The sequence below is a fragment of the Chanodichthys erythropterus genome, chromosome 7, assembly GCF_024489055.1.
Source record: "Chanodichthys erythropterus isolate Z2021 chromosome 7, ASM2448905v1, whole genome shotgun sequence".
Taxonomy (NCBI): Eukaryota; Metazoa; Chordata; class Actinopteri; order Cypriniformes; family Xenocyprididae; genus Chanodichthys; species Chanodichthys erythropterus.
Window position 1 is genome coordinate 32,050,147 of NC_090227.1, and position 24,777 is coordinate 32,074,923.

General features: G+C 35.4%; 1 protein-coding gene across 2 annotated transcripts in view; it reads left to right on the plus strand.

The window, feature by feature from the left end:
• Positions 1 to 43: 43 nt before the first annotated feature.
• itpr2 (inositol 1,4,5-trisphosphate receptor, type 2) overlaps positions 44 to 24,777 on the plus strand; it is a 106,049-nt gene continuing 81,315 nt past the window's right edge. The window contains exons 1-10 of one of the 2 annotated variants that reach the window (XM_067390229.1): positions 44 to 394; positions 11,055 to 11,125; positions 13,761 to 13,876; positions 14,017 to 14,103; positions 15,620 to 15,778; positions 17,879 to 17,977; positions 18,714 to 18,797; positions 18,919 to 19,065; positions 19,779 to 19,874; positions 23,224 to 23,274. In XM_067390229.1, coding sequence (XP_067246330.1) covers positions 303 to 394; positions 11,055 to 11,125; positions 13,761 to 13,876; positions 14,017 to 14,103; positions 15,620 to 15,778; positions 17,879 to 17,977; positions 18,714 to 18,797; positions 18,919 to 19,065; positions 19,779 to 19,874; positions 23,224 to 23,274 — 1,002 coding nt within the window. In that variant the 5' untranslated portion in view covers positions 44 to 302. Of the gene's footprint in view, positions 395 to 11,054; positions 11,126 to 13,760; positions 13,877 to 14,016; positions 14,104 to 15,619; positions 15,779 to 16,020; positions 16,037 to 17,878; positions 17,978 to 18,713; positions 18,798 to 18,918; positions 19,066 to 19,778; positions 19,875 to 23,223; positions 23,275 to 24,777 lie in introns of those variants that run through there. The other variant, XM_067390230.1, reaches the window with a different exon arrangement.

The window sequence follows — 24,777 nt, forward strand, 5'->3', positions numbered from 1 at the left end:
GCATCACTTCCTTGATTTCACGGGACAGAGGGTGAGTCTCCTCCCACTCGAGTGGCATATTGGTGAGAAAAAGCCTCGTTTGTCTCACAGGAAGAAGTTGAAAACATGAAGAAACGCGACAGTTAGAGGAATCACAACTCAAAAGTCACAGGCTCAGCACATCTCTTCTCTGGGCGGCTGGATTAAAATGTGATACTGTCAAAGCGCAGAAGCAAGTGGATTGAGACACTGAGTCGGCTGGACACATTGCGCTGAAACAGAGTGGTTAAAGTATCAGAAAATCTTCTGAAACATTTGCAGATATGTCGGAACACAGGTCCAGTTTCCTTCACATTGGGGATATCGTGTCTCTGTACGCGGAGGGAACTGTCAATGGATTTATCAGCACTTTAGGGTAAGTTGCCTCTCAATACTCATTATATTGGTCTTAAAAATAACTAAACAAGGCAGTTATACATTTCATTCAGATATACCGATGCGATTATGTTGCCTAAAATGCAATAATAAAATGTTAAACTTAAATATCATTGAAAGTTTATTATATCTCCTCATGTCAGCTGAAGTTTGTTGAGTGGAAGTAGGAAGTGATTTGAGTACATACTGAAGGCCAGAGGTGCAGTGTTACAGCATTGCTTCAAAAGCACTCATGCAAATCATGAACAGGAATGCAAAGTTTGCTGTTAGATTACACCCTAACACATACATCTATGTAGGCCTAATTTTAAAATGTACATTTTTGAGTATTTTTTTTAATTAAAAACATTTCGCACATGGCAAAAAAAGGAACCCAAACATTTGAGAAAAATATTATCGCAGTTATGGACATTGCAAGACTCTAGACATGTCTTTCTTCTAGAAAAAGCAGTTTTATTCTACATGGAGCGGGTCACCACCTCATGGGTGCCGCCATTTTGATGTCATGTGACCTGTCATGCAATTGGCCAAGTAACTACTAATTATGCTGCCTTCACGTGCTCTCGGAATTATCGTAAATACGAGTTCCCAATGTAAAAATTGCACATGAACGCCCTCCCATTTCGAAAGTTGCGATAAACTCGTAATCACGACTTCAGAAGTGGGAGTTATCAAATTTCCGATAGCACTTGAAGGCAGCATAATCATGTTCACTTTATATAACTCTTTCAGCCAGTGCTCTTTAAAAAGTATAGCAAATAAAACAATATACAACAAACACATTACATTGCAGACATGAAAGGGTTAGTTCACCCAAAAATAAAAATAATGTCATTTATTACTCATCCTCATGTCGTTCCACACCTGTAAGACCTTCGTTCATCTTCGGAACACAAATTAAGATATTTTAGTTGAAATCCGATGGCTCAATCAGGCCTGCATAGCCAGCAATGACATTTCCTCTCTCAAGATCCATTAATGTACTAAAAACATATCTAAATCAGTTCATGTGAGTACAGTGGTTCAATATTAATATTATAAAGTGACAAGAATATTTTTGGTGCGCCAAAAAAACAAAATAACGACTTCTATAGTGATGTCCGATTTCAAAACACTGCTTCATGAAGCTTCAGAGCGTTATGAATCAATGTGTCAAACTGCTGAAATCATGTGACTTTGGCGCTCCTAACTGCTGATTCGACACTCTGATTCATAACTCTCCGAAGCTTACTGAAGCAGCGTTTTGAAATCGGCCATCACTATATAAGTCGTTATTTTGTTTTTTGGCACACCAAAAATATTCTCGTCACTTTAAAATATTAATATTGAACCACTGTACTCACATGAACTGATTTAAATATGTTTTTAGTACATTAATACATCTTGAGAGAGGAAATGTCATTGCTGTCTATGCAGGCCTGATCTTAATTTGCGTTCCAAAGTTTCCAAAAATTTCATTTTCACGTGGACATGTAGGAACACATTTGCTTTAGAGACTTATGAAAGATTATGAATATATAACCACATGATGTTGAAACGCCCATCTCCCTTTCAGGTTGCGTTGAATCACTTGTGCATTGTTGTGCAATGACTCATCAAGCAATTAAGGTGCAGAACAAATGTGCATGTCTGCTTTGCAGATTTCTATACACTGTGGTCGCAATATGTATTTGCTTAAACTTTTTAGCTTTAAAGAAATGTTGTATTATTGCATCAGATGGATTGCAGCAACAGTCACTTCTCTAACTTTTTACAATCATGACAGTGCTGTTTACGTTTGTAAAACTTTGTGTAGTTTTTCACTTTCTTGCTATGATTCAAATGTAACCACAGAGGTTTTGTTTGACTGCATAAACTGAAATGCAGGCTAGTTTGCAGATAGTTGTAGTAGTAGTAATGTGCAATTGCATTGGGAGTGTGACATATGAGTGGATTTTGTATCAAAGGGAGCTGTCAAACTGCATGTCCCAGTTTTGTAGTGCATAGTTGACAATCCAGTTTTTGTTAGATCTTTTGTTATGCTTGCAGTATTTTCGTCCAGTCATATTGTTCCATATTTGGAAACAGACAGGCAGTGTTTGCTGAGTATAGGATACTATTCTTACTATCTCTGCAATGTGCATACTGTGCACACTAAGAGTATGTAGGTTTTGTGCATAGCCCTCAGATGACCTACTACAGTACATCTGCTAAAATGTACAGTACAGAACACTGCAATAGAGTGCAACAGTCTGGTTCTGAAAATAAAAAAATCTAAAAAAAAAAAATCCCATTAATTTTCTCCAGGTGAGTTGATTTTTGTCCTTTTAAATACAGAGCTACTGTGAGCTACATGGTTGGCAATCCCTATATGCTTTTGTTGAAGCCATCAACCTGCATTATTTCAAATCATGTTTTAAATAATCACGTTCAGCAGTGGAATTCCTGGTAGAAAACTACATTACCCATGATTCGGCCAAGAAATCTCCACCAATCGGAGAATCGTGACGAGCAAATTGTGCCAAAATAACACTCTGACTGTCATCAGACAAACAGACTTCCTGTCTGGACTCGGAGATGTTCAACTCAGTAAAGAAAGTACACAGATACTCTTTTGGTAGGATGTTCCGATCAGGATTTTTGAAGCTGATACCAACTGCCGTTTTCCTGTTATTATGATTGGCCGATACTGATCCCGATAATTCAAGCTTTATATACAGTGGGTACGGAAAGTATTCAGACCCTCTTAAAATTTTCACTCTTTGTTATATTGCAGCCATTTGCTAAAATCATTTAAGATAATTTTTTTCCTCATCAATGTACACACAGCACCCCATATTGACAGAAAAACACAGAATTGTTGACATTTTTGCAGATTTATTAAAAAAGATAAACTGAAATATCACATGGTCCTAAGTATTCAGACCTTTTGCTCAGTATTTAGTAAAAGCACCCTTTTGATCTAATACAGCCATGAGTCTTTTTGGGAAAGATGCAACAAGTTTCCAAAGATGCTCAATTGGGTTTAAGTCAGGGCTCTGGCTGGGCCATTCAAGAATAGTCATGCGGGCTTTCATGTGTCTTGCACTGAGGAGAGGCTTCCGTCGGGCCACTCTGCCATAAAGCCCCGACTGGTGGAGGGCTGCATTGATGGTTGACTTTCTACAACTTTCTCCCATCTCCCGACTGCATCTCTGGAGCTCAGCCACAGTGATCTTTGGGTTCTTCTTTACCTTTCTCATCAAGGCTCTTCTCCTCCGATAGCTCAGTTTGGCCGGACAGCCAGCTCTAGGAAGGGTTCTGGTCATCCCAAACGCCTTCCATTTAATGATTATGGAGGCCACTGTGCTCTTAGGAACCTTAAGTGCAGCAGACATTTTTTGTAACCTTGGCCAGATCTGTGCCTTGCCACAATTCTGTCTCTGAGCTCTTCAGGCAGTTCCTTTGACTTCATGATTCTCATCTGCTCTGACATGCACTGTGAGCTGTAAGGTCTTATATAGACAGGTGTGTGGCTTTCCTAATCAAGTCCAATCAGTATAATCAAACACAGCTGGACTCAAATGAAGGTGTAGAACCATCTCAAGGATGATCAGAAGAAATGGACAGCACCTGAGTTAAATATATGAGTGTCACAGCAAAGGGTCTGAATACTTAGGACCATGTGATATTTCAGTTTTTTATTTTTTAATAAATCTGCAAAAATGTCAACAATTCTGTGTTTTTCTGTCAATATGGGGTGCTGTGTGTACATTAATGAGGAAAAAAATGAACTTAAATGATTTTAGCAAATGGCTGCAATATAATAAAGAGTGAAAAATTTAAGGGGGTCTGAATACTTTCCGTACCCACTGTAAGTTATATCAAAGACTATAGATATAGAGAGACAGTTCACTGATATTGGTTATGAATGGGAGAAACTGCAATGCTCAATATGGCGGAATACACCCCGCCTTCTAAGTAAAAGAGCCAATCGCCGATTTATAAAGTCATTGCGTCACTGCAGCTGCCATTAGAAGCTCTGGTTACCATAGAAACCTGAGATTCGCGCTTAGGACTGCACATGAGCATTGGCTCGTCTAGCCTGAAAAATAAGCTTATGCATAAGAAACAAGCATAAGAAACAAGCATAAGAAACAACATTTATGGGACAGTTCATGTCAGATTTGGTCTGTGATTGAAATATGTTATTTAATTGTGAGTTTATTTAATTGTAACCAAACAACAGTTTTTGATTCCCCCATTCAAATAGATAGGACTTGGTCTTGGATGACCGAAATAGCTGCTCGGAGGAAGTTGTTCTAATCCTGTATGATTTTTTTTTTTTCTTTTTTTCTGCTTAACACAAGGGAAGATATTTGGAAGAATGGGGGGGTTACTGACATTCTTCCAAATATCTTCCTTTGTGTTCTGCAGAACAAAGAAATTCATACAGGTGTGGAACTACTTGAGGGTTATAAAATGATGACAGAATTTTAATTTTTGGGTGAACTGTACCTTTAAGAACACAGTGTTGTAACTTTTGTCTTTTCGTTTGGTTTTGTTTTGTCTGATCTGGCTTATCTTTGCTTTTTGTCAAATGCATGTTTGCTTCAAATCAAAGTTTGTCATGTTGTGATTCACCTCATAGCTGGTTGGTTTGGTTCATGACTTATAACTTAAACAAAGACTTATGAAAAACCTATTGGAAAAATACTTCTGGAACCAAGGCTGCTGAAAAAGTGGGTGGGCACTTTTGCATTTTATGGGAGTGCATCTTCCCAGAATGCAATGTTTGCCTTAACTTTCTATTTCCAGTGTGATGAATGAAGTAGGACGTTATTTGATCAGACTGCAAAATGTCCAAAATACATGTTTAAAAAATGAATCAAACTACTTTTGTTTGCATATTGCCTATTGTTTTTCTTACTGTTTTGCAAACTTAGTAGGCAGTAGGCAGTGTATACTGTGCAGTATTCAGTACTCCATGCCGGACATAGCCAAAGCCTTTCTTCTGATCCTAAACAAGGCGGTTTTGGATTATTTCCCAGGCTGTCATGGGTTTGTAGAGATATAGGCTAATGGAAGTTGAATGGACTTCAATTGAAAAGGCTTGTCTTTGTGTAGGTACCAAGGACTTGTTGTGATGTACTGTAGAAAGCTAGAGGAAAGACTGATAAGAGGCATGATTGGTTGAAATTACATAATAAACATTTATGGCCATAATTTAAGAGTAAAAGGACAATAATGTGGGTGGTTTAGTTCTGTATACTAAATCAGTTTAAGGTTGCAAAATCAAATGTAGTTGCTTTTAGTCCCAATGTCTTTCAGGAGAATATGATTGAGAGAATAGGATTTGTTATAACATGCTTCACTTGTAGCAAGCTAAGTATGATCATTTTGCTTAGACAAAGTTTAACTCCTTCAGCTCATGAAGTAATGGAGCTATAATTAGCATGTTTGAACGCTGCCGATCAGGCTTGCATTTGGTTCATGTTTAACTTGGTGTACTTTGTTGTGTCTTTTGAAGATTGCTGGCTGTCAAACAGTTTAAAGAGGACTAGAAACACTCTGTTACTCATTTATGAGCGTGTAAAACTAGACTGTTAGCACCTTTCCTGTTTAACCCCCCCTTCTAAAACACATCCTATTAATGTACTTAATGTCTTTGTTTAATATGCCTATTTAGATACACAGGAAGATGAGGAAGTGTGCAGGCATAAGCAATTAAACAATAAAACAATTTGTCATTATGAAAATATCCATTTGCAGCACTTACTTGGCTTAGTCATCATTCAGTGGAGTGGCTCTTTCTGTGGTGGCTTGGTAGCTCTTTGGTTGTTTTTTTTTATTTAATTTTATTTTTTGACAATTTGTTAAATATGTGGGATTGTTATTAAATGCAGACATACCTAAAGGTTAATGTGAGGCTAGACAGACTTTAATAAAGCATTTTAGATAAATTGCATAAAATTCTCTATACTTCTCTGTTAGGATTTTAAAAACCTTGAAGTATCGACTGTGCCAAAGCAAGTGGCACAGTAATGAAGCTTTTTTTTTATTTATTTATTTTATAATTTAATAATTTTTTAGCTGACAAATTCTGGGAGCAACACACACTTACATAACTTGCTGTTACTTGATGATATAGACCTGAAAATCAGGTCTTTGCAACTTGGTCCTAATTCAAGAGAATTTACCTTCTTACTGTTGAACAAGGAAATTCATACATTGAGTTGAATGGTCTGCTTTCTTTCTTCACAATGCTAAAACTACAGTGCTCTTTATTCTGCGTCAAAGCACAGAAACTATTAATAATTCAATTAAGTTTTGTTTTTTCATAATTAAAAAAACTATTGCTTATAATTTCGTCAGTAAAGCCGGTTCCCTGATTACCGCAAAATCGCCATCACCTGCTTTCAAATGGAGTGCCATTGAATAGACAGAGCCTTAGTTCACTGACAAGCTACGCAACATCGCGTTCATTATCACAGATGAATCGCCTTTGATAATGAACGCGATATTGCGTGGCTTGTCAGTGATCTACGGCTCTGTCTATTCAATGGCACTCCATTTGAAAGCAGGTGATGGCGATTTAGCGGTGATCAGTGAACCGGCTTTACTGACGAAATGCGCGTGACAATCGCATGCGATATATCGCCCAGCCCTATTGCTTACACACACTGGCTGCGGACACACATCTGTGTTCAAACACCCTATGAAAGTGACTTTTGCATAATGGGTCCAATTTAAAACATGCCAGTACCATTGTTTTATCATAAGATGCACACCAGTAATGATGATTTTTCTAAGACACTTTATAAAAGCTACTTAAATGCTGTAATTGAATGCCTAATCCTGGTTTCTAAGCCTTGTCTATGAAACCTGGTCATAGTCTTTTCATTAACGTAAATGAGTTTCACTTGATTCAAATTTGTTGTCAGTTTAAAGGAGCATATTTCTGATTTATTGTTGAGAAAAGGGTACTTAAGTACAAAGGTTGGGGAAACACTGTGCTCCTGCCCAGCTCTTTGGTATGAGCTAGAGAGACGAGAGAGCAACAGTCAGAAGGTAGTACAACTGCTCCGATAACGGCCTTTCTGTCAAACACTGTGTGGCACTTCCTTTTAAATGTGCAGTGTATGTAGTGTGACCTCTCACCATTCATCACTTTTTTTGTGCCTTCTGCCATTGTAAGCAAGCAAGAAAGATTAGCTTAATGATGTACTAATTGAGTGTTGGTTTGATTCCTGAAGCATTTAGCATATTTATAAATTCAGATTAAACAGCAAATGAATTCAATAAAAGCAACTTCATTTTACTGTCAACACAACATATAAAGTGACCTTTACACACCCATGTTCCTCCGGTTAGTTCTGCGCAGTTGTGAACTTCTACATTTTATTGCTGAAGTATTATTTACAGATCTGTGTTCACAAGATAGCCAAGCTGAGTCAAGTGCTATCATTAAGAAAACCATGAACTGCCGTTGATAAGTTATTGCCTATTTTTATTTTTAACTATAACAGTGGGGGAAGCCTGGGTGGTAGTATGTTTATCAGGCCTACAAAGAGCACTGCAGCTTCCTCCTTTATCGAAAGTTGGTCCAAGCTTTCACAAAAACCCTTTTTATGTTTAAGGAGAGGCACTTCAGTTAAATTGCTCCTCAAATCTCTGGTAAATTGTTGATAATAAACTAAACAAAATCACATTCTGAAAGATTTTAACATTTCTGTAACCTTATTCTGTTATGAGCGCCTGTAGACACAATGCCGGAGGATAGAGTCTATTTTAATTACACACTATCGGTTTACATTGACCAATAGGCGGGCAAATATGCTCTGCATTCAAAGAGAGTTGAGTAGTTTGTTGATTTAGGATTATATGAGCATTTTCAATTGAGTCCTTATGAGAGGAACCTGTTTGCTTTGATATAAGCCTAGTCTCTTTTCTTCATAATAAAACCTGATGTGTTGAAGTTTTGAGGCTTTAATATCATAAATTCTCCATTTGCTCATTTTGTTTCTACCATGTTCTTTCTGATCTGCTTCAGTCTTGTGAATCCACTGAGTATCTTAGAAGCTTCTACTCTTTGATGTGATGCATGGCAGTGGCACTAATAAGCATTGAAACATTTCTTACCAGTCAGTGTCCACAGCAGGTTTTCACTAAATGATGCTGGACTAATTTGCTGCTTTACATCTGCCATCCATGGTATACTGCCCATGTTTGGAAACTGATTATTGGCTTTGTTTGAACTGACTGAACGGAAATCTGAGTTGGTTTTCAAATCTGATCTTTTGGACTGATTTTCTGCAGTTTCATTTTACAGGTAATGTAATCTGATCCATTTTTTAAAAATATGATGGAAATTGTGGCTCATCTCTAACATAACATCTAGCCATGACATGCCATGCTGTTTGTTTTTTCCAGTGTTCAAACATAGTGAATGTCTTAGTTAATTATATAAGGAAAGAGTGAACAAAAATTAGTGTATTTGGAAACAGACATTAGATTCAGGCAGTATGCCATTCAAAAGACTGGGGATAGTAAAAACATTTTTTAAATGGAGATGCACCGATTGCAATTTTCTTGGCTGATTCCGATTTCCGTTTTTTTTTTTTATTATTATTTATTTATTTTTTTGTGTGTGATCTGCCGGTACCAATTTTTGGCGATTCCCATTTTCTTTCTAAGAACAATAATACAAAAATCTACTTTTCTTCAAAGCAAAGTTGTATTTTCATAAAAAAAAAAAACTACTAAAAAGTCAGTAATAAAATAAGAACAAATAAAAAATGGCAATCAGCACAAATAAATGCAATAGAATAAAGAGAGCTCTGAAACTAAATGTTTCAGGTTAAGTAGGTTTTTATTCAAGTAAGAAATACTACAGAAATTAAAGTAAAGTAACACATTCAGTGTCACATGATCCTTTAGAAATCGTTCTAATATGCTGATTTGGTGCTTAAGAAATATTACTTATCAATGTGGAAAACATGTTCCTTAATGTTTTTGTTGAAACTTGTACATTATTTTCAGGATTCTTTGACGAATAGAAATTTTTAAATAACAGCATTTTGAAATCTTTTGTAACATTATAAATAGCTTTACTAGAGCTGCACAATGAATCATTAAAAGATCGCAATCACGATTCTAACAAAAAAATGACAAAGAGATGCAAAGAGAGTAATGAAACGAGTAGTCTTTATGAGTGGGTTATATATATATATATATATATATATATTAAATGAAATAATAATAAATGTATATATGGTTTGAAATCATATTTTATAAAACACACATTTTATATTTATTTATTTATTTTATTTAGGATGTGGTGCTTATACCATTCAAAAGTTAGGGGTCAGTACATTTACATTTTTTTTCAAGAAATTAATACATTTAAATATCAAGGATGCATTCAATTGATCAAAAGTGACAGTAAAAATTATAGCTGCATGATTCTGAATAAATGATAATAATGATTTTTTTTGTGTGTGTGTGATTCTCAACAATTCTGAATAGACTACAAAATAACAATTTACTAGATGTTCTAACAAAACACTAATTGCTGCACTCTATTTAAAAAATATATTTATTTGAATTCATTATTTTTGTTAAAAAAAAAAAATTATATATATATATATATATTTTTTAACAAAAATTAAATATTTAAATGTATTAATTTCTTGAAAAAAAATGTAAATGTACTGACCCCTAACTTTTGAATGGTATAAGCACCACATCCTAAATAAAATAAAATAAATAAATAAATATAAAATGTGTGTTTTATAAAATATGATTTCAAACCATATATACATTTATTATTATTTCATTTAATTTCATTTTATATATATATATCTTTTTTTTTTTTAATAAATAAATCTCTTTCTTTGATGATCATTGGTTGATGCATGATTATTTATTATAAGCTTTGTGATTGGTGGATGTTCTTTTATGCAATTTTTTCATTGGTTCATTGTAGGGCTGGGGGATATATCGCATGTGATTGTCACGCACATTTTGTCAGTAAAGCCGGTTCCCTGATTACCGCTAAATCGCCATCACCTGCTTTCATATGGAGCGGCATTTAATAGACAGAGCCGTAGTTCACTGACAAGCTACGCAATATCGCATTCATTATCGCAGATGAATCACCTTCGATAATGAACGCAATATTGCGTGGCTTGTCAGTGAACTACGGCTCTGTCTATTAAATGCCGCTCCATATGAAAGCAGGTGATGGAGATTTTGCGGTAATCAGGGAACCGGCTTTACTGACAAAATGCGCGTGACAATCACATGCGATATATCGCCCAGCCCTAGTTCATTGCAAGTTTGAAGTGTGTTTCTGTTTGTACTGAAAGGAACCTATACACACCTGAAACCTTTTAGCCCTGACAAAGGCCTGTGTGCCGAAACGCGTTGGCAAAATAAAGCCAATATAAAACCATATATACATCCATTCCCCAAACCGCTTATCCTCTGTAGGGTCATACAACCCATGTTTTCAAAAAATCTGCTGCTTGTCTGAACAAAGAAAATTATCTTGGAAAAAATGCTGCCAATTCTATGTATTTCTATGTAGTTTTGTTAGTTATTTTCTATTTTAAGGAAATCTTTGACAATGAATCATTTATTGTATAAATACTAATGAGCTGTCATATTTTTCCCCTCAGGTTGGTGGATGACAGATGTGTGGTGCAGCCTGATGCTGGGGATCTTACAAACCCACCGAAAAAATTCAGAGGTGAGTCATTTTGACAGCATTCGTCACAGTAAATGGAACAGTGTTAAAATATTAGCACCATTATTAGCCAATGGGCTGTTATAATGGATATATCAATCAGTCAATTCATCAGTCAACACATTTAAAAAAAACAACAGAGGCTGACCATGTGTGACTTTCATTTGACTCTAGTGGACAGTTAGTCCAAAGTTAGTTGGCCAAAGTCACATGATCTTAACTTTCTAAAAGGAGTAGAAAGATTATATCAGTTCTAGAAGAAGGATATATCAGTGTTGGTGGTGCAACTTTGAAACTAGCTTATCAAGCTACAAGTTACTCATAATTTAAAGTAGTTAAGCTTCAGTCTTTTAACTAAAAAAGTAGCTACAGGCTACCTCTGTTGTTTCAAGCTACCAAAAAGTATCTTTGAAACAACACTGAAGCTAATTTAAGTATTTTTGAAATCAGAGCTTTATTCGTTTATTATTAGGTTGACATCTGTGCAGGGATTACAATGAAGTTTTCCAAACTTTTTACTGGTAGTGTAGTTAAGTTAGCATCACTACTTTTGCTTACTTCCACCCCAGCGTTGTAGTGTACTCATAAAAGTGTCAGGCAAAAGAAATCCCAACACCAAACAATATAAATATGTAGCTGTAACTTCCTGTGTGTGTGTTTCTTAACACCTGCTCAGCCACTGATTAATTACTCGGCCCTTGAGCAGTAACAGCCTCCTACACACTGAATCTTTGCTCTTGCCAAGGCCATGCAGTCTGTCAGCGCCCCACGTCTTTAGCTTTATAGTGAGATCTCAGTAGGGTGCCTGGCTGTTGCCTAATGACTACAATTGTAAGCTGAGGTGGGTAAACAGTGTTGTTCCTCAAGTGCAATTTGGAAGAGTTTACAAGAATCAGAATAGCACCAACAGTAAATTCTTATTTTCCTCTTGTGCTGGAGGGCTTTGTTGAAACATTAGCTCCAAAGGGAGGCTCAGTACGTGTCAATACAAGCTTCCTGTAAATTTGAATGCAACGGTCATGTGATAACTTGAGCTTTCTTTAACCTATGTGATGATTTTTCTTAGTAATAGTTTACCCCAAAAATATAATAAGGGTGAAATATCCTTTTAATGAGAGTTCTCCATAACAAAAATTTAAAAATATCAATTTTCAATTTTTAAAATCAGCCCCTCGGATATTTAAAGTACCCATATGTGAAGAAGCTGTCTTCACCTTAGCGTAGTTTTTGGTCTTCACGCTGAAACTCGTCAACCTGTTGCGAAATCGCCTTTACGTACAATTTCAAAACCAACGGTAAATGAGACTGGACCTTTTATGTGGTGGTTCATGTAACCTCAATGTCAAGGAGTATGTATATAAATCCAAGTGAGAGATCTTATTCTGCATAAAATGCTTCCTTAAAGGGGACCTATTATGTCTGTTTTTACAAGATGTAAAATAAGTCTCTGATGTCCCCAGAGTGTGTATGTAAAATTTTAGCTCAAAATACCCCACTGATAATTTATCTTTGTTAAATTTGCCATTTTTTTGGGCATGAGCAAAAATGCTCAGTTTTTGAGGGTGTCCCTTTAAATGCAAATGAGCTGTTGCTCCCGGCCCCCTTTCCAGAAGAGGGCGGAATTTCAAGAACTCATGCTCTGGCATACTGGCAACAACAAAACAGGACAATCTCAAGCACCAAAAATGTCTGAAAGGGCGTTCATGTGCAATATTTAACTAGGAAACTCTACAATAATTCCGATAGCATGTGATGGCAGCATCAGTTCTGGATATGAAGTTTGAGCATGAAGCGTTGGTATTGACCCATCTTTCAGACTCAACCTTTGTGAAATCCAGCGTTGAACAGACCCTCATTTGTAAAGCAGTCCGGCGTAAAACGATTGGCACAAACGTACAAGACTTTACCTACTTTCTTTGGGAAATTTCCTTCAAAAATGAAAATGAACCACTATGTCCTGAGTTAATCAGATGGCGGGAGTCTCTTTTCACAAATTTATTGGTACATCCCAAAACACAACACTTGTAATGCCTCTTTGGAGCAGACATTGTTAAACTCCAGCTGCTACAGTGAGGATACAGAAATGGAGGACTCTGTCCACCATGACTTCATCGTAGGGGAGAGTCTGAATCGGCTCGTTTGAAGAGACTGCTTCTGATTTATGGGAATTATTAAAAAAGGAGTGAGTGGATTTTTTACCATTATAGGCTGGTTGTTTACACACACTGTGGACACTCATCGGTGTGGAAAAAAAAAAACCTTATAAGAGTGAATTTTGCATAATAAGTCTTTTTTAAAATCAGAATTTACCATTTATATTTTAGTTTATGCTTAAACCTTTTTTGGAATAGACAAAATTTGGTGGCTCCCTAAATGTCTTTCTGACATTTTGCACTGCAAATTAAGTTGTCACATTTGAGGAAGTGTATTTGAGTTTGTCTTCACAGAACTATTTTGTTTGCCCAAAAGGAAATCATACATTTATTTGGTTTGCTGGAGTAAAATGACATACTTGTGTTTGGCAGCGCTGCCCTTTTATTAACCAAAAGCATAGCATCTCAAAAAAAGGATTGGATCCGTTATGTGTATCCAGAAATCTTCAGCAGCTTTTAGAATAATTTTTCTTTCTGTTGTCTAGATTGTCTCTTCAAGGTGTGTCCAATGAATAGGTACTCTGCACAGAGACAGTTCTGGAAAGCAAAACAGGGGAAACATGGGAACAACACACAAGGAGATCTCTTCAAGAAATTACAGGTACCCTTATTATAACAGGCTGCAGACAGTAGATATGCATCTTACTTCTTTAAAATCAATGATTATGCAATAGAATTCTACTTCTTGGCATTTAGGCATTGCTAATTATAGTTTGCTGTCCTTCCTACTGCATTTTTCAGCATGCTGCGGAACTGGAGCAGAAACAAAATGACACTGAGAATAAGAAATTGCTGGGAGAGGTTGTCAAATACAGTCGGGTTATACAGGTATACTCAAGCTTCCCTCTTCTTATCAACAAATGTTTGTTTTTTTTACACTTTTGGCTGGACATCGAGAACGTTCTGTTTGTTTTCACACTGTTGCCAAGGCTGCTAGTGCACTGCTCAAGGGCCAAAAAGGCGTTTGACAGCGTGGGTGATATACGGCTCCAAAACCAATAGAAGGAATGGTCTGTTTGATTGGTCACTTTAGTCTAAGTGTTTCTGTGAGCTTTCACCAAAGCCATGGTTTCAGACATTTTACCAAACTTATTTGTCCCTTCATTTGACTTCTGCAGTTGCAGAATGTTATGAAGTCATGATTATGGAGCTAAATGCATGTGCCTGTGGCCTTGTGTTTTACTTTGAGTTTATTGTCAGATTATAGTCTTGCATAGCCTGACTTTTTACTGCTGAATAATGTCTGGTCTATGTTTCAGCTTATTTTAGCCAAGAGTCTCACACTTACATTGTGTCTACATCCATATCCCTCCTACACTTTCTAAATCCCACTTACACTTTCTAAATCCATGCTGTATTCACTTATATGACAGTTCAGAAGTTTGGGGTTGGTACAATTTATTTAATTTTATTTTTTTTGTGTTTCTTATGCTCACCAAGGCTGCATTTACTTGAAAAAAAAAATAGAGTAAAAGCAGTAATATTGTGTATTTTAATTTTTTTATATATATATATATATATATATATATATATATATATGTATTTATATATATTTATGTGTAATATATATATATATATATATATATATATATATGTATGTGTATATATATATATGTATGTGTATATATATATATATATATATATATATATATATATATATATATGTATGTGTATATATATATATATATATATATATATGTGTATATATATATATATATATATATATGTGTATATATATATATATGTGTATATATATATATATATATATGTGTATATATATATGTATATATGTATATATATATATATATATATATATATATATATGTATATATATATAATGTATATATATATGTATATATATATGTATATGTATATATATATACATTATATATATATATATATATGTATATGTGTGTATATATCTGTGTGTGTATATATATGTATGTGTATATATATGTATGTGTATATATATGTATGTGTATATATATGTATGTGTATATATATATATATAATATATATATGTATATATAATATATATATGTATATATAATATATATATGTATATATAATATATATATGTATATATAATATATATATATAATGTATGTTAAAATGTAATTTATTTCTGTGAAGGCAAAGCTGAATTTTCAGCATCATTACTTCAGGATCCTTCAGAAATTATTATAATATGTTGATTTGGTGCTCAAGCATTATTATTATTATCAATGTTGAAAACAGTTGTGCTGCTTAATATTTTTGTGGTAACCGATCCTACTGACCAGTGACCACAAACTTTTCAGCGGTATGTTACAGTATTTTTGATACACTGTCCTTACATTTTCAGCTTCTCCATATTAAAAGTAATAAGTACCTGACAGTGAATAAGCGCCTGCCTGCCTTGCTGGAGAAGAACGCCATGCGTGTCTCTCTGGACCCTTCGGGAAATGAGGGCTCCTGGTTCTACATCCAGCCTTTCTGGAAGCTGCGCAGTGAAGGAGACAATGTAGGCATTGCTCCACTAACAGAACAAACACATCAGAAACAATCACTGTGTTTAGGTTTTGATGTTTATCATGTTTCTCTCTCTCTCTCTTTTTAAACATTGAAGTAGAAATTAAGAAATTAATGAGTGCAGCAGTGATTTATGGGTCATTTACCCATTTTAAAAAGCTAATCACCTCTCATTATAATATTAACATCTTATTGTCTTAACTCATCTGGTTTCTCCTCATGTTTTGATCTCAGCAACTGAATCATGAAGGTATATAATCTGCATGCATGTGAGTGTTTGTGTGTGTGTGTACACAGAGAAGTATGCAGCATGCTGACACGCATGTAAAATGCAACCCTAACAGCCTGTTACAGAACCACATTCGTACAAAGTTGTTATTGATTGATTGTCTTGATTTTTTTTTTCTTCTTATGCAACTGGTATCCAAATCTATATAGGATCATTAAGTAGTGCCCAACAGTTACATGGCTGCCTATGATATTATGTTGTGTATAGAAAGGAAGAAAGTGCTAAACAACACACTTCACTCACATGTTCTTTACAAACTGTGTACACTGCCTCTTGCAGCATGCTATGGATATTATATTTGTGTGTGTAAACAAGTTCTCTATTCTGTTGAATATTTAGTGCTCTTATTTCACGTTAGTATCTGCACTTTAAAGACCCCATGAAATGGCTTGACAAATGCAGTTTTCATCAATAATCAATATGAATAATCAATATTTTTAATACATTGTCCCAGAAGAGAAAGACTGTAAATGTGAACATCCGTAAATAAATAAATAAATAAACAGACCGTAAATAAACAGACCATAAATTCATTTTTTTTAACTGCCTATTTTGGGGCATCATTATAAATGAGCTGATTCAGGGCTACTGGCCCTTTAAATCTCGTGCTCTCCGCCCACGGAGCTCGCGCTTGCCTTGAACAGTGCATAAACAAAGTTTACACAGCTAATATAACCCTCAAATGGATCTTTACAAAGTGTTCGTCATGCATGCGTCGGATTATGTGAGTATTGTATACTGTTATATTGTTTATGTTTGATTCTGAATGAGTTTGAGGCTGTGCTCTGTGGCTAACGGCTAATGCTACACTGTTGGAGAGATTTATAAAGAATGAAGTTGTGTTTATGAATTATACAGACTGCAAGTGTTTAAAAATGAAAATAGTGACGGCTCGTCTCCGTGAATACAGTAAGAAACGATGGTAACTTTAACCACATTTAACAGTACATTAGCAACATGCTAACGAAACATTTAGAAAGACAATTTACAAATATCACTAAAAATATCATGTTATCATGGATCATGTCAGTTATTATCGCTCCATCTGCCATTTTTCGCTATTGTTCTTGCTTGCTTACCTAGTCTGTTGATTCACCTGTGCAGATCCAGACGTTACTGTAGTGTACTGTACTGAGTGTAGTATTGTTGACAAGTTTGTGTGATATTACCTTTTTTGTAGTTGAAATAAACTCCTACAGAAAAAGTTAGGTTTTATGCTAAATGCATTAATCATCACAAATGTGTTGAAGAGTACATACTAATAAAAAAAAAAAAAAGTAGTCAAGTAAAGGGTAAAAAAATTCAGTAAAGCTACAAAGTAACCAAAAAGATGAAACGAGGGATGCAAAAAGTGCTGTGCGGGGTGTAGAATCTGTATCCCAATGCTCTTTGAGTGTAGGAATAGTTAAAAACTTTCATATAAAAGCCTTTATTCAATCATGGCTCAGGCATTTGCCTAAATGCCTAGAGAAATGCCAAAACCATGATTGAATAAAGGCTTTTTATATTTTTTCTAAAGATTCTTGAGTGCCTTGGTATTGTATGTTTTTAGGAAACAAAAAGATTCTTAATTACAGTAACTAATTACAGTACATTTACTCAAATACTTTACACCACTGACTGAAAGCCACAAAATTCCAGTTTCATGGGGTCAAGTATAAATGTCTCTAAAACACCAATTTCTAAACTATGCATGTCACAGGATGTGATCTCATTTTGTTTGCTTTATTGCTGAAAAGGAGCAACAACAGAAACGGTTGATGTGGAATGCAGTGTTATTTTTGTGTGTGTTTATGTTTGTAGGTGGTGGTTGGAGATAAAGTGGTTCTAATGCCTGTAAACGCAGGGCAGCCTCTTCATGCCAGCAACATCGAACTCCTGGATAACCGTGGCTGCAAAGAGGTAAGGCCAAAGCCTTGAAAACTTTGAAACCTTGCGACCTGAGCCAAAAAAATCATAATTCTAACGCTGTGGTAAGCAGGGAAGGAGACAAGAGGCCGTTTTTTTAATGGATGTCAATGGAGGAGAAGCTTCACTACGCTCAATAAACCACTTTTGTGAGGAAATGGCTTATCATTTAATGAATCCTTAGACATTTGTTTTAGATTGATCTAGTTTTAGAGTTTACACTGAAAAAAATGCTGTTTTATAAAAAGCCACGTACAATTGTGGGACAGTTATGATTCAGTTTACCTGCAAACGGTGATTGACTGTTGCACAACTCAAATTCAATGACATCAAGGCTGTAATGTGATTGGTTATCAAGGCACACGTGATCCAAGTTAGGCGTTATGCTTTCTCCAATGGTAGAGTCACGGACCCTCATATCTCTCAATAATATCACCATCTCTGGTAAGGCAGAACCAGATGTGTTCTCAGCAGTGCTGTTAATGAGATTACATGATGAGGCACAGGTTCTGATGCATTGTATTAATTACCTGGAAAACCTAAAAATATCAGGGAAGTTCAGTATTCCAGGCTATAGAAATGTATGATTTATGAATTAATTGTTCTTTTGAGTCAATGAATCATTCATACCAAACTCTGAATCAAAATGATTTTATCCAGTAACCACAAGGTCATGAAAAAGTAATGGAAATTCAATAAAGATGTGTGTTTTATATTTCCATTCTGACAGGTTAATGCTTTGAACTGCAACACCAGTTGGAAGGTCACTCTCTTCATGAAATTCAGTGAATACAGAGATGATGTCTTAAAAGGGGTGAGCCTTTTTTGTGGATTGTTAGTTATGTGGTTATTGATGTTTTGATTTAGGTTTGTGTATTGACCGTGGTTTATAATCTCTCTGTAACCATGTGGGTCTTTCACTTTGATTCACTCAGGGGGATGTGGTGAGGTTGTTTCATGCTGAGCAAGAAAAGTTTCTTACTTGTGATGAGTACAAGAAGCAGCAGTATGTCTTCTTACGGACCACTCTCCGCCAATCAGCAACATCTGCCACTAGTTCAAAAGCACTCTGGGAAGTGGAGGTATAGTTCTATATGATGAAATAAAAGTATTTTCCTTTTTTAAAAAAAAACAAAAAAAAAAACTAAAATTTCTCTGTGTAATGAAGTAAAATTTATAATAACATTTTATGGTTTATGAATGGGATATACACTACTGTTTAAAGTTTTGGGGTCAGTCTCACCAAGGCTGCATTTATTGGGTCAAAATACGGGAAAAACAATAATATTGTGAAATAATATTACAAATTAGAATAACAGTTTTCAATTTTATTATATTTTAAAATGTCATTTATTTCCGTAATGGCAAAATTGAATTTTCAGCATCATTACTCCAGTCTTCAGAGTCACATGATCCTTCAGAAATCATTCTAATATGCTGATTTGCTGCTCAAATTACATTTCTTTTCATTATAAGTGTTGTGCAGCTTAATATTTTTGTGGAAACCATGATACTTTTTCAGGATTCTTTGAAGAATAGAAAAAAACAAAAAACAAAAAAACCCAGAATTTGGTTAAAAAAGATTTTTTTATTTGTAACAATGTCTTAAAATTGCAATAATTTATCAGTTTTATGCATCTTTGCTGAATAAAAGTACAGTATTAATTTCTTAATTTTTACCCCAAACCATAGGATATGAACCATAGTAAATGTTCTTATCTATTCATACTTAGTTTTGTCAATATCATCCTGTACAGAATTAATCTAGTCTCTAATCCTGTCCCGTGTGCTTCAGGTTGTCCACTATGACCCCTGCAGAGGAGGAGCCGGCCAGTGGAACAGCCTGTTTCGTTTCAAACACCTCGCCACAGGAAACTACCTTGCGGCAGAGGTACACATTCCATCTACTTGTTTGTTCCTTCTCTGAAACTGATCCTGTTTTCTTTTTAAAGAGCTGTTTAGTATATGATATGGTTTGTGTGAATCCCTGTGGTTTACATTTATTTGCATGCTGCACATGAAGATTTTCCTAGAGCACATGAAAATTTTCCTAGAGTGGGAAACTCACCAGCCTGCCACTTTAGCTGTATTTACTCTACTGACCATGAAGTAACAGTATCTGAATGATAGGCCTGTTTAGACCTGGTCACTTCATACGTTTTCTCTGAACTGATAGTTATCCAATCGTAAAAAGACTAGGTGTAAATATCCTCTGAAACTGGACAAGTGTAAATGTATCTGGTTGTTGGAGCCACATATGTACATTTTACTCCTCCCAAAATAGTAATAAAAAAAAAAAAAAACATGTGAGAGCGTGCCACAAATGAAACTGAAAGTTCACTGTCACATTCTGAAGCTCCACACATAATCAACTTTATTAAAAGTAATGTGACTAAATTATCTTGCCAGTGCTGGTGCCGATCTCTCTCCTATTGCAATCTTTGATCTTGAAATTAGCTGATGATAAATAAATTGGTAGCTTTCGTTAATGTGAATTCTGTTAAATTTACATACAGCATGGGAATTGAAGATTGAATTTATTTTAGTTTTGTGGAAACTCATTTATGTGGTCACGTGTAAATGGAAGAGATTTAACAAAACGGATAGATAACTGATTAGTAAATGCGCATAAATTGACCAGGTGTAAACAGGCCCACAGATATTTAAAGAATGTCAGAATGTATTAGCAGTTCTCTGTTAGATCTACAACCTGAATTCCGGAAAAGTTGGGACGTTTTTTGAATTTGAATAAAATTGAATAAAATTTGAATAAAAACTTAAAGACTCTCAAATCACATGAGCCAGTATTTTATTCACAATAGAACATACATAACATAACAAATGTTTAAACTGAGAAATTTTACACATTTGTCCACTAAATGAGCTTATTTCAAATTTGATGCCTGCTACAGGTCTCAAAAAAGTTGGCACGGGGGCAACAAATGGCTGAAAAAGCAAGAAATTTTGAAAAGATTCAGCTGGGAGAACATCTAGCAACTAATTAAGTTAATTGATATCAGGTCTGTAACATGATTAGCTATAAAAGGGATGTCTTAGAGAGGCAGAGTCTCAGAAGTAAAGATGGGCAGAGGCTCTCCAATCTGTGAAAGAGTGCGTAAAAAATTTGTGGAAAACAATGTTCCTCAACATCAAATTGCAAAGGCTTTGCAAATCTCATCATCTACAGCAGTGGTTCCCAAACCTGTCCTGGAGGACCCCCAGCACTGCACATTTCGGATGTCTCTCTCATCTAACACACCTGATTCGACTCATCAGCTCATTAGTAGAGACTGCAAGAACTGAAGTAGGTGTGTCAGAAAAGGGCGACATACAAAATGTGCAGTGCTGGGGGTCCTTCAGGACAGGTTTGGGAACCACTGATCTACAGTGCATAACATCATCAAAAGATTCAGAGAAACTGGAGAAATCTCTGTGTGTAAGGGACAAGGCCGAAGACCTTTATTAGATGCCTGTTGTCTTCGGGCCCTCAGACGACACTGCATCACTCATCGGCATGATTGTGTCAATGACATTACTAAATGTGCCCAGGAATACTTCCAGAAACCACTGTCAGTAAACACAATCCGCCGTGCCATCTGCAGACGCCAACTAAAGCTCTATCATGCAAAAAGGAAGCCATATGCGAATATGGTCCAGAAACGCCATTGTGTCCTGTGCGCCAAGGCTCATTTAAAATGACTGTTTCAAAGTGGAAAAGTGTTCTATGGTCAGACGAGTCCAAATTTGCCGTGTCCTCCGGGCTAAAGAGGAGAGAGACCTTCCAGCATCTCTGATGGTATGGGGATGCATATGGTATAGGCAGCTTGCATGTTTCCAGATGACGTCTATTTCAGGGAAGGCCTTGTGTATTTCAGCAAGACAATGCAAAACCACATACTGCAGCTATTACAACAGCATGGCTTTGTCTAGAAGAGTCCAAGTGCTGAATTGGCCAGATCTTTCACCTATAGAGAACATTTGGCGCAAATGAAAATGACGTCAAAGATGACCACAAACTCTTCAGCAGCTGGAAACCTATATCAGGCAAGAATGGGACCAAATTTCAACACCAAAACTCTAGAAACTCATTACCTCGATGCCCCGACGTCTTCAAACTTTTGAGACCTGTAGCAGGCATCAAATTTGAAATTAGCTCATTTTTTGCAAAAAATTGTTACATTTCTCAGTTTAAACATTTATGTCATCTATGTTCTGTTGTGAATAAAATATTGGCTCAAGTGATTTGAAAGTCTTTGTTTTCATTTTATTCAAATTTAAAAAACGTCCCAACTTTTCCGGAATTCGGGTCATATATTGTTTATTATAGACATCAAGGAGATTGAGGACAAATATTTCTCATTAAATTCTCCCAAGACCAATCTGAGATATGATAATATTCCATTTCATTTTATAGGTCTGTATTTTTACTGTATGTCAACAATAGTCTCATTTGTGTTGGACTAAATACCTGAAAAACATCTTTGTACTGTACTTGTTTTAGCACTTTGGATTTAAGAAAAGCGCATTATAAATGAAATGTATTATTATTGTTATTAATACTTATGTGACATACTATACTGTTCAAAAGTTTGGAGTCAGACATTTTTTTTTTTTGTAAAAATGTAACACTTTTATATATTTAGTAAAGACATTCATTTGATCAAAAGCGACAGTAAAGACATTTATAATTTTACAAAATATTTCTATTTCAAATAAATGTTGTTGTTCTTTTGAACTTTCTATTCATTAAATAATCCTGAAAAAAATATCTCTCTGTGGTAGGAATGAATTACATGTTAAAATATATTCAAATAGAAACCAGTTCTTTTAAAAGAATAGTAAATCACAATGTTGCTGTTTTTTGTGTGTTTTTGTTCAAATAAATGAAGGCTTGGTGAAAAAACAAAAGAAAAAATCTTACAGACCCAAACTTTTGAACGGCAATGTACGTGTATATGAGAATTTGATTCTCTTAAACTATAAAAAATTAACCCCTGAGTAATAAAATGTTCTTCTAGTGGGGTTTATTATTATATTTTATAGTTGTGAGAGTGCAGAAGATGGGCTGCAGGTGGCAGTCTTCTCAATGTTATTGTCACATAGAATCAGTCACAGCCATCCACTGTGCACAGGGCAGACAGAGGGCTTATTGTCTAAGATAAAAATGCTGAAAGAATCTGTCTTTGTCTGTGTGTGTGTATGTCGTAGGGCCTTCATAAAAGTTTCTGGCTCTGTTTCAGGTGAATCCTGATTTTAAAGATCGAACAGACAGTATCAGCACCAAAAATGAGGTAAGTCATACCTCACATGGATGCCAGCCTACACAATGGAACTAGGACTGCAAGGAATTTCACAGAAAGCTCTGCAGAGTTCCACAGAAGTAGTTTTTCCCCATTCACCAGAATTCCACACATTTTTTTCCTCACAATCACAGCAGAAAGTGTAACACAAGTTTGCAAACTCATGTCCTGGACCTAGCGTACGATAAAACATTGATGCAAGACTTTAAAGTATTAAAGCGAAAACAGCCGTAACAAATAGATTGTATATGAAAGAATCACATTTGTAGATTGTGTTAAACTTTAGGTGAAGTTTTGCTTCTGACTCGCTCTGCGAACAGAACCCGTTCTGCGTCGGCTACACAGCATTGCGGCTCAGCCCAATTCTCCTGCACAACTTCACTATTACGTAATCCATTTCTCTCCCTTCCTTCACGCTGCAACAGACAGACTCGCACAACTCCTCGTCCTCCTACTCTCCGGAGATTTTTTTTTTTCTTCTTCAGCCTGCATCACGCACTGCACCTTTCCGCTGTATTAGCATTCTGCTTCAGCAGCCTCACAGACAAACACACTCGCACACACGCGCAGAGGGGGCTCCTTACATAATGTCTGAATCTGGGGGTGCCCCGTGAGAGTCAGGCAGACGTGCTGTCTGCTTCCGTGGAGGAGTGAGTCAGAGGAGCTGCAGAGTCAGAGCAGAGGAGAATTTATAATGCTGCTCTCCAAATAGCCCTCCATCAAAACAGTCTGTGCCACAGATGCAGTCCTGCATAATTTTCTCACTGTAGATGACCTCTGGGTTTTTCTCTGGATTTCCATTATAGGAATTCCAGGTGCAATGCTGTCGATTTATGCTGAAAATTATTCCCACTCATTCCTCAGCACAAGCACAAATATTTTTACAGTAGTGCACTTACAATGGAACTATATAGTGCAAGATTTTGCACAGGAAATACACGTTTATAGAAGTATAGCCACAAGACATAAACACTGTCCATTTTAACATGAGGTTAGTGTTACGTGTTATCGTGAAATCCTGTCATGATTTAACAAAAATAAGTGTTGCACATTGCTGCTTTTAAATGCTTTGCACCATAGACTTCCACTGGGATTGCATCACTATTATTTTATTTTATTTTATTTTATTTTATTTTATTTTATTTTATTTTATTTTATTTTATTTTTTATTTTATTTTATTATTTTTTATTTTATTTTATTTTATTTTATTTTATTTTATTTTTTATTTTATTTTATTTTATTTTATTTTATTCAGTGGGACCAGTTTGAGGCAGTGCTTGTATCATTGAGATTAATTTTTTTAAATTGTATTTTATTTTATGCAGTGGGACCATTAGCATTGCTAATATCATCAGACTAATAGTTTGAATAAATTTTTATTTTTAATTTTTGTTAGGTTTTTGTCATATTTATTTTATGTCTGTATAGTTTGTATTAATTTTATTTCAGTTTTATTTTTAGTTATTTTAGTTTATCATATTACATAAATGAAA